Genomic DNA, 15,391 nt, shown 5'->3' with positions numbered 1-15,391 from the left:
ATTTCATATAGTTTTATTAACAAGACAATGTTAAAAAGTTATTGGTTTTATTGGAAAATTGTAATGTTTCCAGTGATCAAAAGAGGCATGCGCATATAAATTTGCTTTTTATAAAAAAGAAATCCATTGTTTTAACAATTATTTTATTATATCATTTTCTCTAAAATTAAATTGTCACTTATCAATATGTATATATATTCCATATTGGAAATCATGATGCCCCTAAATTAAATTGGAAACATTACGTGCGAGGTTGTGATTATTAAACAGTTATATGTATTAAAGATTATTTAAATACATTATGTGAATAAATTCGCGATAATTTTAGAATGTACAAAGCACAAATCTAACAGCAAGTCTGCAATACTTATTTCTTCTTATAAATCATATATTTAACGTGCTGTACTATTCTATGTATATACATACATACATACATATATATATATATATATATATATATTATATTATATATATGCGTATATGTATAAACAATACATATAGAAATTTGTCAAAAAATGTTGTGCCCGAATTGATGTCTAATTAACGAAAGGTAAACAAATATGTTTAAAAAATAAAATAAAATAAAATAAAATAATTTATTATTTCTTATATATAATTTATAATTTTTATTAATTTAATTTAATTTTTAACAAAACCTTATCTTTTTTTTCATTGTATCACGAATAAAATTGTTTTATAGTATTTTTTACGTACCATATATCAAATCTTTCATGACCAATATATTTCAACTGACATAAAATTCTTTCTACTTACTTCCTGATTTTTTAACGTAAGAAAAGGTAATTATAAAGTAGATAATATAAAATATTTTTGATACAATTTTTAAATCACTTCCTTCTTGATATCTCTTATTTATGTTTGAAACATTAAAATAATTTCTAATTCAAACTACATGGACATGCGTCCATGAAGTTTTAGGACTATATTAAACATAATCTCAAAAAAGTACATATCACGGCACTTTTTTGAGATTTATTATATTTAATTAATGTAGTGCTAAAACTTTGTAGACTCACTGTGTATGACAAGCATTTATTTACATTGCAGCCTCATATTATTTTTGTTAGTTTCAGCTTTGTAGCTGCTTTTAGCAGAACTAATATGTTATGCTAATTTATTCCATTCATTTAGTGAAAGTGATGAGTTTCTATATCATAATTATACATATAAATTAACTTAAAATTATACCAAGATATTCTATTGTTTTTCCTTATTATTAACATATGCATAATCTTATCTAATTTTCTTGATGTTACTTTTAAGAAGTTCATAATTGTACATTTGCTTGATATTTTACTAAACCACAAAACTACAATATTTTCATAAATTATTATGTGTACCTAATGCACTAATGGCAAAAAAAAGTTCTTGTACCATGCATGTGAATCACACTGCAGCTCCCTATTAGAGATATGCAAAGTACTTTTAGATGGTAATACACTGCACTCACAGTTTTTTTCTGTACACAGTATATATAATTTTTGCGACTTTAATAATTTTTTGGGGAGGATACGTACACTAACACTGGGACAAAAGTAAAATATTCGACTATTGAATATGTATATTTTTCTTCTTAATATTTGTTATTACGAAATTGTCTGTAACATGTTTATATTACCGCTTTCTTCTTCTTCTTCTTCTTCTTCCTAATATGAAAAATGCCATGTATATATCATGTATTTATCTATATAATAAATTTATATTTGATTTCTTTTCATGTGTAGCCAACTTTTCAAAAAATTAATCATTTAAAAAACAAAATCTTATGTACTCACTTCATCAAAGCCAAAACAGGTTTCCATTTCCTTTTGCAGTTTTGGATCACTTTGTGTGTTCTGTGTTGAAGATTTAGGTGAAGCGGAGGCAATAGATTCTATCTTTAACTCTTGCATTTCTATATCTTCGTCTACTTCGTCAACTTCTTCTCCCGTTTCTGCTACTATACCACTTTCTTGACTTAAAGGATCTTGCATTACTAGTTCTCCATCTTCATTTGCGACTACGGCCATCTGTTATAAATATATACATATACATACACAAATACATACAAAATATACCAAGATATTCTATCATTGTTCCTTATGAACATATGCAATTTTATCTAATTTTCTATTATTTTAAAGAAGTCTATAATTGTACATTTGCTCAATATTTACTAAACCACAAAACTATAATATTTTGATAAATTATTACACACATTATGTTTAATATATATTGTAACAAATAATATTTATATTTTCACATATGGTTTTGTTATAATTTAGTCCAAAAGATAAATAAATCTTTCAAAATATTTTACTTGATCAGTTCCTTGATTATCAGCTAATTGGATGACTTCGAGTACGACATATTGTTGTCCATCACTGCCTTGGACTGCCATCATATCGTCTTCGTCTTCTTCTTCTTCTTCTTCTTCTTCTTCATCATCATCATAACCTTTAAGTTTAGAAGCTAAATCACTTGTTGTCACAACATAACACATGGATATTAGTCAATGATCTATATTTAGATCATATCGTCTAAATCTAAATATAGATCATTGACTAATATCCATGTGTTATGTTGTGACAACAAGTGATATATATATTATAAATGCATACATCATATATATATATATATATATATATATATATATATATATATATGATGTATGCATTTATAATATATATATATATATAAAACATTAATATATTAATAAAAACCAGCTTTTAATAAATTTTTTAAGGAAACAGATATAGACCTTCATCAAAAATATATATCTCCAATAAAGATATATCTTTATTAAAGCAATTCATATGCTAAAACAAGATCAAATAATATTAAAAAATTACATTTTGTCAATAAATGATGTAAATGCATCAAATGAAAATATTAAAATTAATCTTAATACTAGTTTTCGAGTAAATATTTTACCTGTCATTACTTCAACACGTTGACCATCGATGATTTGTATCTTTTTCTGCCTGCCGATTTTCAAAGCTTGCTGTTTTTCTTGTAGAGATGATTCTGGATCATGAACGGCCATATGTCGGATAAGATTACCTTTATGTCTACATAACAAAATTTGTTTTATTAGAAAAAAAATTACATTTTAATAGTCATATTATTGTTTCAAATAATTGTTGCAATGTACATACCTAAATGCTCTTTCGCATTCAGGACATTGATGCGTTTTTTCTTGCGGTGGTGGAGGAATATAGGAAGGATTATGATAGAGATTGCAGTGTCGTTTGAGTAACTGTTTTTGCCTAAATGATTGAAAGCAATGATCACATTGGTATGGCTTTTGATCGGTATGAATGAGCATATGACTCTCCAAATGACGCGCCGATATGGACGCATATGGACATAAATCGCACTTGTAACATTTTTCCCCTTCGTGAGTCTTGCTATGTAACTTATAACTATATCTGCAATATATAATATCCATATATTAAAAAATATAGTTTATTCTCAGATGCTATTATTATATTTTTTATAATTCATTCATATATTTGACTGTTTAAACACACACATATTACCACAATGTAAAGTCTTATAATATTTAAAGAAATTATTCGCATACCTATCCGGGAATGTTTTTCCACAACGTTTACATTTTAAAGGTTTATCAGAAGTATGTAATTTTTGCACATGAATCCTGAGATCTGTTTTCCTGCCACATGTAGCTGGACATAATTCACACTGAAATACTGGTTTATCGCCCACTGCAATGTATATTATTAACATTAAAAAATAAATTCTAATAAGTGATAGTTAATCTCTACACATGAGTAATATGAAACATGAAGAAAGCGGTGTGCGCATGTACATAATACTACAATTTTATACATAACTTACCATTATGTATTAATTTATGTGCTTTTAAACTGTTGGACTGAGTAAATCTCGCTTGGCAAAAATCACATTCGTATGGTTTTTCTCCAGTGTGAATGCGAAGATGGCGTTTCAGTTTAAATGTATCTGGACTTGCATATGTACAGTGTGGACACTGAAAAAATAATTAATTATATTTTAATTCCTTAGTGAAATAGAACTAATATACTTTGAGAGTAACATTTATAAAAGTTTTATATATAATTAAGAATATTAAGCAAAAATATTTAAGTATAATACTTAAAAATTGATTAAGAAAAACTCTACAAAAGTTAAAAAAAATTAAACACGTAATATTGTGGAAGATGCATAAAACTATAGAAAAAAAAAAATCTTATATAGATGTTTTCAGATGTGTGTACATGCAATGTCTACATTAGCGATCAATGTTCAGTTGTGTAAGTTAGCACACGCTTCCATGTGTGTACACATGTAATTGCGCAATTTATTTTTCTATGTTTATATAATTACAAATAGTGCACTTTCATTATTTTTTATATGTGTTTATAATATATAAAATTAATTTATTGCCTTTAAAAATAAAGAAAAAGTACGAAAATACCTGATAGGGTCGTTCGCCTGTATGACATCTAATATGTCTCTTCAGTTTTGATAGTTCGACAGATGCATAATCGCACTCGTGACACTTGTGCGGTTTTTCATGGGTGTGTCTGTACCGAACATGTCTTACAAGTTCACCTGAAAATACGAATAAGACATATTTTATAATTCTTATTTTTGCACGTATTTTTGCATCAGAATTGATGAAACAAAATATTTCTATCCTGATAAAATTTGAGAAAATTATTTATAATTATTAAGAAAATTATTTATATGAAATATTTTTATTTCATTTATACTATAATAATTTATACATTATATATATATCTAAAAAAAATTATGTTTAATATGCATTTCAATGTATATATGATGTGTGAATAAAAATGTAAATAATAATTAATTACATACCAGAAGTCGTAAATGCACTCTCACAAAATTTGCAATGATGAGGCTTGGTCCCAGTATGAGTATTCACATGATTCTGCAACGAAGCCAAAGTTTTAAATCCTCTCTCACAGACACTACATTTATGCGGTCTTTCTTCTGAGTGGGATTTCATGTGCCGTGATAAGAGATACCTATTACATATATAAATTATTCAAATTATTTTCCTTGCTTTTACATACATTTTTCCAAAAAATGATTAACATATTAACGTACAATAATAAATTCAAAAATAAAAATTAGAGATTTAATGTAATACAGAAATATAAGAAAAAAGTATATATAATTATGTATGAAAGCAGTACCGTTTTGGGCTGGTGTAATTGCAGTAGTTACACATATGAGCTTGTGTTACAGTTTGAGATTTTTTAGGAAGAAATTTAATGATTTTAGTCTTATCATCTTCCGCTTCGGATTCTACTGGAGCTTCGTTGTCTTCATTGTCCTCAAAATCATATACAGTGAGATCTTGTTCACCTTCTGCTTCCTCTCCTTCTGCTGCTGCTGTTATTGTTTCACCTTCTGCAGGTTTACTTTCTTTTTCTTCGGATTCAGGTTGTTGAACTATCAGAACATAACTAACTTCTCCAGGATTTGTGTCAGATGGTACAATCGTGACAGTTTGATATGCATCACCAGAATTAATTACAACTTGATTGTTTTCACTAGTGGCTACTTGTTCCTAAAATTTTTCCTTGTATATAAGATATGTTTAAAAGTCATATAATTATATATATCATTGAGATTTTAACATTACTTACATCTTCATCACCCTCGGCATTTTCAAGCTCTTCAATTTCGTGATACTGTTCATCTTGACTTGCTTCCCCTTCATTTTGTACATCAGTTTCTTCTACTTCTTGTATTTGCACTTGTGTCATCACAGGCGGTTCATCGCTACTTGCCTGGTAGTAATATTGACCAGACTGATCAACAAAGTATGTCCCACCTTCTTCTCCACCAGATAATCCCTCCACTTGTTGTACTATAATAAAATGTGAGGATAAATATCATTTGATATAAATACTTGTAAAAAAGAAAAAAACCTGTTGTAAAATACCAACATTGCACATGTAACTGTTCTCCTTGTCCTCCCTCTATTTCTTTATTAAATGTTTCTAAGTAAGTTTGAATCTCTGTGACAGATTCTTGTCCTTCTTCCAACTTTATGGTTGTTACGTTACTCGTCATGATTGAAGCATTTAATTCATACACACACAGTAACACTTATATTCATTAATCTGAAACATTATACATATATATTATTAAACATGTTCACAGATAACTCGAAAGTGTGTTTATATGTCTGTTATGATTGTAAATATAATCAATATTAATATAAAACTTCTGCATCAAAACAATTACATATACATTAACATACTAAAAATAAACGAAATTTTGGCAATATTAAGTATGCATTACATACAATACATAACAGTACACTTCATTCACAAATTTTTCCTCCAATTAAACAGCGCAATTAGGATATTAATATAATCCTAATTGCACTGTTTACAAGATGAAATATGAAATAATTCATTATATATTTATTAAGATTTCAAAACAAAAGAATAATTTATTATAAATTAGCCTTCTACCTTTCATTATACCCTAGTTCTTGAAATCTATCTTAAACATAACATCGCGAGGGAAAGACGCGAGTGCGCCTAAAAAATAATAAACTATTTCGACCAAGCTGACAAAACTGAAAACATCTTTGCACGTCGATATTACGCATAACGTTGTTTTTCCTGGCGCGATGAATGATCATGATTACAACGGTGGATTCCCACGCGTCCGAACTACAGGAGAAAAAAAAATCAATAAAACGCGACAATCATCACACGACGGAAGGAAAGAAAGAAAGAAACGTGCACCGGAGCGCGAGCTCCAGGATCCATTCGCGGCGCCGGTTTCTCGAATCGCGCGGGACAGTCAGGTGGAACACGCGACTACGGAGGGACGACGAGCGCCGCGGAAGCGACGCGCGCCATATGACATGACGCTGGGGGAGGACGAGCAACGCCGTGGACCGCGCCATGACGGATGGACGACGCCAGCGAGGCGCGGCGCGGCGAGGCGAGGCGAGGCGAAGGCGTGACGGGACGAGGCGAGACGAGGAGCGGGCGAACGACCCTGGAGCGTGGAGACACCTGGGAGTGATACCTGGGGGGCACCGTAATCGCGGACTCTCGCAGCAACACGGCGGGGGCCCCGACGAGGTCGCGCATTCTGTCGGGGAGCTTTTAAGACAACGCGGGTGCTTTCGATCTCAGGACACAGGGGGCATTAACGACAAAAATTTCAGAAAATTATCACCGTCGGCGCTGTCATCAATATGGAGGACACGGGCGACGATGCCGCCGTTGCACTGCGTCGCGCGTGTCACCGAGGAGGCGGACTGATCGTCCCGGGAATATCCCGGGCGCCTTCGACCGGACGGATAATTCAAGTAGACTCACCCGCTCGTCACCGTACGATGAAATTGTGCGCGCGATGCAGGACGAGACGACACGGAGGCCTCGGAAATTTATTCACATAAACCCACGTTCGTTCGCGTGAGGGCGTTGTGTAAGAGGCAAATATGGCCGATCGAACTGCGAAGGTTCAAATGCTGCGCTGTGCTGCGCGTCGCCAGCTGCGCAGTGGCACGTTGCGCATCGCTCTCTCGCGTGTTTCTACATACATACACCTCTCCTTCGCCAGTTTGCGTATATTCCGTTTATGCTACTTCCTCCGAGTGCTATGCTGTCGAGTCTCTGTGTTCTGAAATGAACGTCCCGGACTCGCTTATTTTCGCAAACCTAAACCTTCTAGGCTAAAATTTACATAACCGCGTAATCCACCTATATATGTAACTATATGAAAAATCAATCGATACCTTGTTAAACGACAGTCCTCGTTGAAAGGAAGTCTTATTGCTACGCTCCTTCTGCATCAAACGCATGATTGCTCAATTCTTTTTATTCAAATTATAATAAAATCGTTGAAGCCTTTATCCCTCGATCAATCATGCCCGTATAATTTTATTGTTAGTATATTATGCGAGAAACGCATCCCATGCATAAATAAGAGTTTGTTTCAAGTGTAATAGAATCCCTAGTAATATATCTACGCTACCAATCACGAGCGTTTTACAGTTTTTATTACCCAATAGAACTACGAGATCCCATAGTGTAACCAATCACGAACGTTCTCGTTCCGCGCATTCTACATTTTTACATTCTCATGAAATAGCGGAACGAGTCAATCGCGAAAATTAAGTATAAAAAATTAAAAAGGCTTTTCACCAATATAATTAATACACTTTTCCAAATTATATTATATATATGTATATTTTTGTAAACTTCTTATCAATAATTAATTAGAACCATGTATAGCAAACTATACTAATGATTAAATACAATAATGTCAAGTCATTAAGGATATATATAACAAATTACATACATATACATTAACCTGCAAGTTTAATATACATAATCATCAGGCTAGTTTATAGAGTATGTATAAAAGCTTACAAAAATAGTAGTTTTATAATATAGTTTTACACTACTGTAGAGTTAATAGGTATATACTAGTTATGCATGTTTTATGTATTGTGTTATAGAACACAATGGTAAACCACAAAATTACCACAATGATGATAACTTATTAAATGAAAATAACATACATAATATATCAAATGTTAGATAAGAAATTACAAAATTAGTATCTGTAGAAACACAATTAAGTATTTCAGATTTTTATGGAAGAGAGAAAACAATAGCAACTTAAAGATACTAACTATGTATATGTATAGCATAAAGATTAATTTTTATATATTCACATATTAGATTTAATTAGAATAGAAAGATTTGTTTAACATTTTTTCTGATATATATCAAAGTTATTATAAATATATATTTTAGACACTTTAATTACCATCATGAATGTGGCAGTTTTGTTGATCCATCGAATTTTTAATATCCGTTTTCAGAACGTAAACTAATAATATTGCAATTACGATTGTCAATATCATATAAATTAAAAGCATGTACCTTACAGTAACAATCTCACCGCGTAATTTGCCATAATTTTCTTCTAGATGATTCATCTGGAATTTTAATCATAATGCATTATAATATAAAATTTATAAGTTAATATATATTTTTATGAAAATGTGTATAGCTTATATACCTTAGATAAAAATGCATCAATATTTCGATCATTTCCTGTAGAGGTTAATACAGAATGAGACGATTTTTGAATCTCGTTGTTTTCACTGTTACCATCACAACATCGTAGTCTATGCATTTCTGATGCTTTTTCAGACTACAAAGAAAGAGAGCGTACAACATATTAGCATCTTAATCATTTCATTCATAAATATAATTAAAATTTAATTATTTATATTTTGCACAATAACATAATGATAAATATTGAATTAGAGAATGTAAAAAAAAAAAAAAAAAAAAAAAAAAAACCAATTTACCTTCCAGAGTGCAATTAATTCCTGTGGTGTAGCATTTGCATTTTTTAATGAAAGGCACATGACTAAAAATCGATCATTATGTAATAGACCGCGTACATTATAGCCAGGCTGTAATACAACCGCAACACTTCTTTGTTCCGATGGTTGCAAGATTCCAGAACTTGGTTTTACTCTAAATTTTTCAGGGGATGTTGTCTTTATCTATAAATTATTATACTTATATTATGTGTCATGTATTTGTTTCGATATATCTTCATAACTCTATTCTAATGTGATTATGTAGTAATAAAAAAAATAATATCAAACTTATATGTACCTTATAAGATAAAGACTTATCAGTTGTAATATTTTTAAGAGTAATTGTCCCTGTAATGTCATTTCCATCTTTATTAAATGTAATTGCTTCTACAGGTTCTATGGATAATACTGAAATAAACACAATTTAAAGTTGTACATACTTCTGTCTCCAATACTGTATACTAGTGTTAGATTTTATAATAAATTCCTGATTGCAATAAATTTTATACATACATTGTTCTTCATTAATCTGGTCTCCAATACTTGGAGATGGGCTTTGTTCTGTAATTGGTGAACTTTCCGCAAAATGTACCTAGAGAACATATAGCATATTTAAAAAAGAAATTACATAGAACTTTTAAAAATTATTAATAACTTGATATACATCTTGTATATATTCCATATTATTTAATTTTTTCTTATAAATACTATATTTTATATGGATACTCTATTTTGTCAGTGAGGTTATAAGTTTTCTTCTATTTTGTTTCTATAGATATAGAAAGCATAGACTGCTTGTAAACGAGTCAGGCATAGCAACGCAACAAAAGAAGTAGAGTAATTCAATTTTTTTCATTCATATATTTTTGATATATCTTAATTGCAAATTAGATAGCAGCAGTCTATGTTTCCTATATCTATGTTTGTGTCATTTCTTACATAAAAAAAGAAAGGAAATGAAAAAGCATAGTGAAATTGATCTATCATATATAAAAGCAAAAGAATAATGTCCTGGATATTATCTGCTTCATCATTGCAATTGCAGTTTCACAAATAAGAACTTTAATAAAAGAAAAAAGAGATATATATACCTTTTTATTATCCAGTTTGCCATTCAATACACCATCTCCATTTGTATGTACCTCTGATACAAATTTGAAAACATAATCGCTGTTACCTCCCCAAGATTTTAATGCATCGTTTGGATCAACAAACTCCTTCAATGTTGATTTGTTAACAAGTTTGATTTTTGGAATAGCTTTAGCAGGTAACCATGATTTTATTATTTTAAAAGCTGTATTTAAAATCCAGGGCATCTCAAAAATTATAATGTAATTCAGAAAATTTGGATAGTAAGACTTGAATAAATTAATGAGGTATCTAATAAGCTCCATATCCATGTTGGAAAGTCCAGCTTCTGCCATATCAAAGAAAAGTGATACCTGATCTACTTCTCTGAAAATGCAATAAATCAGAAATCCATTAACAAGAGAATGAATAGATATATTAATGATATATGTATATTTGTGACTCTACTTGAAAAAGAGGATTTTAAGATTTTAGTATTGATTTAAGTATTTCCAAACTTGTTCTTTCAAAAAAAAATTGAATTTTCAAAAACTTTTGCAGAATCATATTTGCTGTTCTTACACAAAATTAAGATACATATACAATACCTTTCTAATCTTTCAAACCAATAAATTATACATCTCTGAAGCTCTGCAAAGTCTTTTGTTCCTTTAACATGCAATTTTAATTTAACCACAAGAAGTTTCTTGCCATCTTTATCTTTACCATAGCCAAAGCATGATCCTTCTTCTAGATATTCTCTTTTCACATTATCTTCGGTAATATCTATAATTCAATAATATTAAATTTTTAAGAGTGCCATTTTCTGTTATTAAAATGTCTATAAAAGATAGCCAAAGCTAGGAAACAAATACAAAATAACATAATTTTACCATTTGCTCCAAATTTTCTTCTCCAAGTACAAGTATCCCAAAGCATATTGAATGCTTCCTGATCGTTGAATTCGCTATGTTCCAAAAATCGATTTAGCCAGTCATCGTTATTCTTAATCCTGGCTATATCAGCAGGATGAAAACCTTCTGCAAGCAATATTCGTCCATCAGATTAAATGTGTATAGAATTTACGAAAACAAATAACTGTCATATCTTTTTATTTTTTTATTTTTAAGTCTAAATAATAATGAGATGCATGCGTAAGCATTCCATCAATTATTTACACACGTTCTAGCGTTCTTGCTGCTACGTTATTTACAGTGTAAATTGTTTTCAATTAAATGCGATCGACCTTTGCACACATGTTACATGAGCACTGTTACAACACAAAATATACATTAATTCGCGTTACAAGAACGGAATTCGCTTTCGACGCCGAAAGAGAGGAAGAATGTACACACTAGGATCGGGTGGTCCCTCGTCGTCTAATTTTTTGAAAAACTTGTCGCGAAGTTCCGCGATCGCCTTCGTGTGCGTTTCCATCTTCCTTATGTCAGGCTAGTGACCGGGAGAATGACACTTTGACCGGCACCGAGAACCAATTTATTCACACGCCTCATCTATGCGCGCCACGTCGCGCATGACACTCGAACTTTCCTTCTCCTCGTCTTTTGTGCTCTTCTCAATTAGACGCACTTTTCCTATAATTTCAAACCGAAATTCAATATTATTCGGGCCCGGAAAGGGGAGAAAGAGAAGAGCAACATAGTGTGTAAGTAAGGCAATTAAGAGGAATAGATTTTTTTCTGCGATCATGCAAATTAATTGGAAACACTTTGTTGTGTTTGTAGATAATATTCTGTCACATTTACTCCTATATTTTTTAATATTATCAATTTAATGCGATTCTTTATCTTATCTTCCTCGCAACGCTCTTTTTCTTACGTTAGGCAAAGCATTATTTATCACAAATAGATAATTATAATGGAATTGCGTGTTTATGGTAAATTATTTCTCTCTAGCTTGTGTATCATATATATATATCGAGCATTTTCCATGCTTGAATCAGCTGTGCAAACAGCCATTTTGCAGTCATCAGCTGTCATAAGCGTTATCACATTGCGGAAGTATTAATTACGTGCGAATCGGTATGACAATGCATGACAATCCTGACTTTTCGAAACAGTAGTTTGGTTTAACGTAATATTTGTACATAAAAAGCTGTAAATTAAATACGCGATATCATGTTTATTAAAATGTAATCTACATGTGACATATGACAGATATATATACATACAAATCAATATTTATATTTATATTTATTTTACAATATTTATATTTCATCGTAAATGATTATCATATTTTCGTTTCTTTTAGGACTTCTAGGATAATAGCAATCTAAAATATGGATGATGAAACATTAAACAGGTAATTGTACGATTCTATACTCTCTGTGTTATTACATTTACAATTTCTAACATATATACATAGAATCTCAATAGTATCCCAAGTGTATAGTGTATTTTTCTATATAAGAATGTAGTTTAATAATGCCTGGCCTTTATTTTGGCTTGAAATTGAGAAAATTAGATATTACATCACAGTTACATTTTTGAATATATTGAAAATAACAAATATAATATATTTGAATAATACTTTAACATGCATCCAACTTTTTCATGTTGATTTATCACAATTTTATAATTTTATCTTTATAATTGCAATTTGCATTGTTATTACTATGAAATATATATATGTATTATAGACTTGCAGTTGAAGCTTTACTAGAAGAAGCTAAACTCGGTGCACAAAGGGCTGAAATAATGGGACCTAGTGGATGGATAAAACCTAAAGAAACTGTCAACAAAAGATTTCTCCATTCAACATTACGAAATGCAGTAATATCAAACAAACATCGTTCACTGAGGCAAGAAAAAGTGAAAGTTCAATCACATAAAGCAGATATTGTTAAAAAATCATAGATTGCAATGTATATGTGATATTATTCTTGTATATTTGTGTTAATATATATTCTCGATATATAATTTTAAAAATATATATTTACCATTTTTATAGGTATACAAACATATTTAAGTTGCTAAACAACTACATTTTTTTTGTGTATTTATTCTTCTATTGCAGTACACTCGTGTTAAATAATTTATGTTACATCTTTTTCTAATTTAATTGAAAAAAATTTGTTCATAAAGATATACCAATAAATGGTATAAAAAGAATTACAGATTACAATTATCAATATTGTACAAAAATATTTCGAATATTTGTTTGCAAACATCTTTTTTCGTTTTCATGCCAATATTTAATATATTTTATATTTTTTAGTTGAGTTTTATAAATTCTTAATTTTCATAGAAATCACTTTTATTTACAATGTCAACTTCAAAGTTGCTAATAAATGTAATGCATAAAATTCTATTATACAATTCATGTCTCTTTAATCTGTAGAGTCATCAAAATTTTCATTAAATATACAAATATGAAATAAAGTGTACAGATATGTATCTATTTCATGTTGCACATTTCATATTATCTCTTGGATGTGTTCGGGGAGCTTGCTGTCACATTATAGACGCAAATGCTATGAAATTTGTTCAGAGAGTCAATAAAGCGTTGGAGATTCTAAGTTCCATGAACAGAATTAGCAAAGTGTCATGATGCCTTCTAATTTAAATAAATATAAATATATATGTATATATATATAATTATTATTAATAGTATTAATATCTATTTAAATTAGAAAATTTGTGAACACTGTATGCTGCTGTCGGTTTCAAACAATCAAGATTTATTAAAATAATATAATAATATTAATAGTTAATATTATATAAAATATTAATATTATTTTAATAAATTTTATTAAATCTTGATACTTAGGAACAGATAGTGTTCAGCAGCATTAATTAGCATTCACAATTTACAAATGTCAACACTACCATTACACCATCTAGGATAAAATAGCATTGGCAGTACGAAGTTATGACATAACACACTTCACTAATGACATCCCAAATAATTTTTGCATTGGATAATGCTAATAGCATACTCCACGAACGTATCCTTTGCATATTTAGTTTAAAAGTCAATAAAGATTAATTGTGTAACACCACCAAGTAATAACAAGTTTTATAGAAGCACCAATATCTTTAAACTTACATAACTTTAACAAATATATGTATATAGTGTAGAGAATGTAATCATACACTTTTTTTCTAAGTATAAAATTACTTACAATTAGTATTTACTTACAAGTAATACATTTTGCATTGATAAGTTGCACATATCAATATATGGCATTGGTTAAACGCTGCTTACAAAAAAAACCATCAAAATAATCACATATTTATAGTTGAATCTGTATCTCATATCAGATTTTGAGGTCTGACAAGATTCATAAATCGAAATATCTTTCCTTATTAAGATGCAGCTGATACTTTCTTACTATTTGCATATGGAATAAAATTTTTCCTTCTCTTATGTGTGTAAATTGCATTGTATTCACGTATTTAATTGGTAGGAAAATTTATAATAGGATATTGTTGTATATATATTACACGCACACATACACACATTAAAATAAATTGCATTTACACTCATAGTAGATATGCATGTATATAAATGTTTCAAATTCGATTGTTAATATTTACAAATCGTATTTTTGATAACGTACTCTGTCACATCACAAGCGCGAAAATTATCAATAGTTTCAATAAGTATGTAATTTCTAAATATTGGTTTTTATATTTCTGTAGTCATTTAATATGAAAATGCTTAAGTTTGTAATATTACACAGCAAGAAATGAAGATTTTATACTTGTACTTTTGTACATTTTTGCTATGCAATATTAGCAAATCACGAATAAATTGTCAGTTTATAAATGATATATATAATTTAATAATAAAAATGCTATTTAATGATACACGTGACAAACATAAAAATAATTCTATAAAATTTTTCTACATATCTCTATGTGCAATTGTCTATACTGCATCTTCAATTTTGGGCCCATGATTTTCTTT

The 15,391-nt window shown here is 29.7% G+C and overlaps 3 protein-coding genes across 10 annotated transcripts; 1 reads left to right on the top strand and 2 right to left on the bottom strand.

Moving 5' to 3' along the window:
• Positions 1–1,037: 1,037 nt before the first annotated feature.
• Positions 1,038–7,643, bottom strand: LOC145933210 (uncharacterized). Of its 4 annotated transcripts, none has more exons than XM_083032763.1 (13): positions 7,365–7,643; positions 5,967–6,143; positions 5,664–5,887; positions 5,208–5,584; positions 4,867–5,036; positions 4,460–4,596; positions 3,862–4,012; positions 3,587–3,728; positions 3,159–3,431; positions 2,935–3,071; positions 2,321–2,457; positions 1,797–2,030; positions 1,038–1,667 (listed from the first exon to the last, which is right to left on the bottom strand). In XM_083032763.1, the coding sequence occupies exons 2-13, from the start codon at positions 6,091–6,093 to the stop codon at positions 1,608–1,610; spliced, it is 2,169 nt and encodes a 722-aa protein (XP_082888889.1). In that variant the 5' UTR covers positions 6,094–6,143; positions 7,365–7,643; the 3' UTR covers positions 1,038–1,607. The 4 variants fall into 4 exon arrangements, with proteins under 4 accessions (XP_082888889.1, XP_082888892.1, XP_082888891.1 ...); XM_083032766.1 differs by lacking the exon at positions 7,365–7,643 and adding an exon at positions 7,222–7,335; XM_083032765.1 differs by lacking the exon at positions 7,365–7,643 and adding an exon at positions 7,069–7,182.
• A 703-nt stretch (positions 7,644–8,346) lies between these two features.
• Positions 8,347–11,955, bottom strand: LOC145933211 (motile sperm domain-containing protein 2). 3 transcript variants are annotated; one of them, XM_083032768.1, is made up of 9 exons: positions 11,815–11,955; positions 11,353–11,499; positions 11,068–11,245; positions 10,483–10,846; positions 9,905–9,983; positions 9,690–9,799; positions 9,374–9,574; positions 9,079–9,213; positions 8,347–8,995 (listed from the first exon to the last, which is right to left on the bottom strand). In XM_083032768.1, the coding sequence occupies exons 1-9, from the start codon at positions 11,894–11,896 to the stop codon at positions 8,816–8,818; spliced, it is 1,476 nt and encodes a 491-aa protein (XP_082888894.1). In that variant the 5' UTR covers positions 11,897–11,955; the 3' UTR covers positions 8,347–8,815. The 3 variants fall into 3 exon arrangements, with proteins under 3 accessions (XP_082888894.1, XP_082888895.1, XP_082888896.1); XM_083032769.1 differs by having other exon boundaries at positions 11,353–11,496; positions 11,815–11,945; XM_083032770.1 differs by lacking the exon at positions 11,815–11,955 and adding an exon at positions 11,642–11,804.
• Positions 11,956–11,984: 29 nt separating this feature from the next.
• LOC145933212 (protein POLR1D) lies at positions 11,985–15,313 on the top strand. 3 transcript variants are annotated; one of them, XM_083032771.1, is made up of 3 exons: positions 11,985–12,125; positions 12,731–12,781; positions 13,119–15,313. In XM_083032771.1, the coding sequence occupies exons 2-3, from the start codon at positions 12,759–12,761 to the stop codon at positions 13,333–13,335; spliced, it is 240 nt and encodes a 79-aa protein (XP_082888897.1). In that variant the 5' UTR covers positions 11,985–12,125; positions 12,731–12,758; the 3' UTR covers positions 13,336–15,313. The 3 variants fall into 3 exon arrangements, with proteins under 3 accessions (XP_082888897.1, XP_082888898.1, XP_082888899.1); XM_083032772.1 differs by lacking the exon at positions 11,985–12,125 and adding an exon at positions 12,357–12,501; XM_083032773.1 differs by lacking the exon at positions 11,985–12,125 and adding an exon at positions 12,507–12,611.
• The last annotated feature ends 78 nt before the right edge of the window (positions 15,314–15,391 follow it).

The sequence above is a fragment of the Prenolepis imparis genome, unplaced genomic scaffold (genome assembly GCF_030444845.1).
Source record: "Prenolepis imparis isolate NDT839.2.m4 unplaced genomic scaffold, iyPreImpa1.0 SCAF_2, whole genome shotgun sequence".
NCBI lineage: Eukaryota > Metazoa > Arthropoda > Insecta > Hymenoptera > Formicidae > Prenolepis > Prenolepis imparis.
Note: the sequence above shows the minus strand (reverse complement) of the source record. Positions and strands in the feature narration are given on the sequence as shown.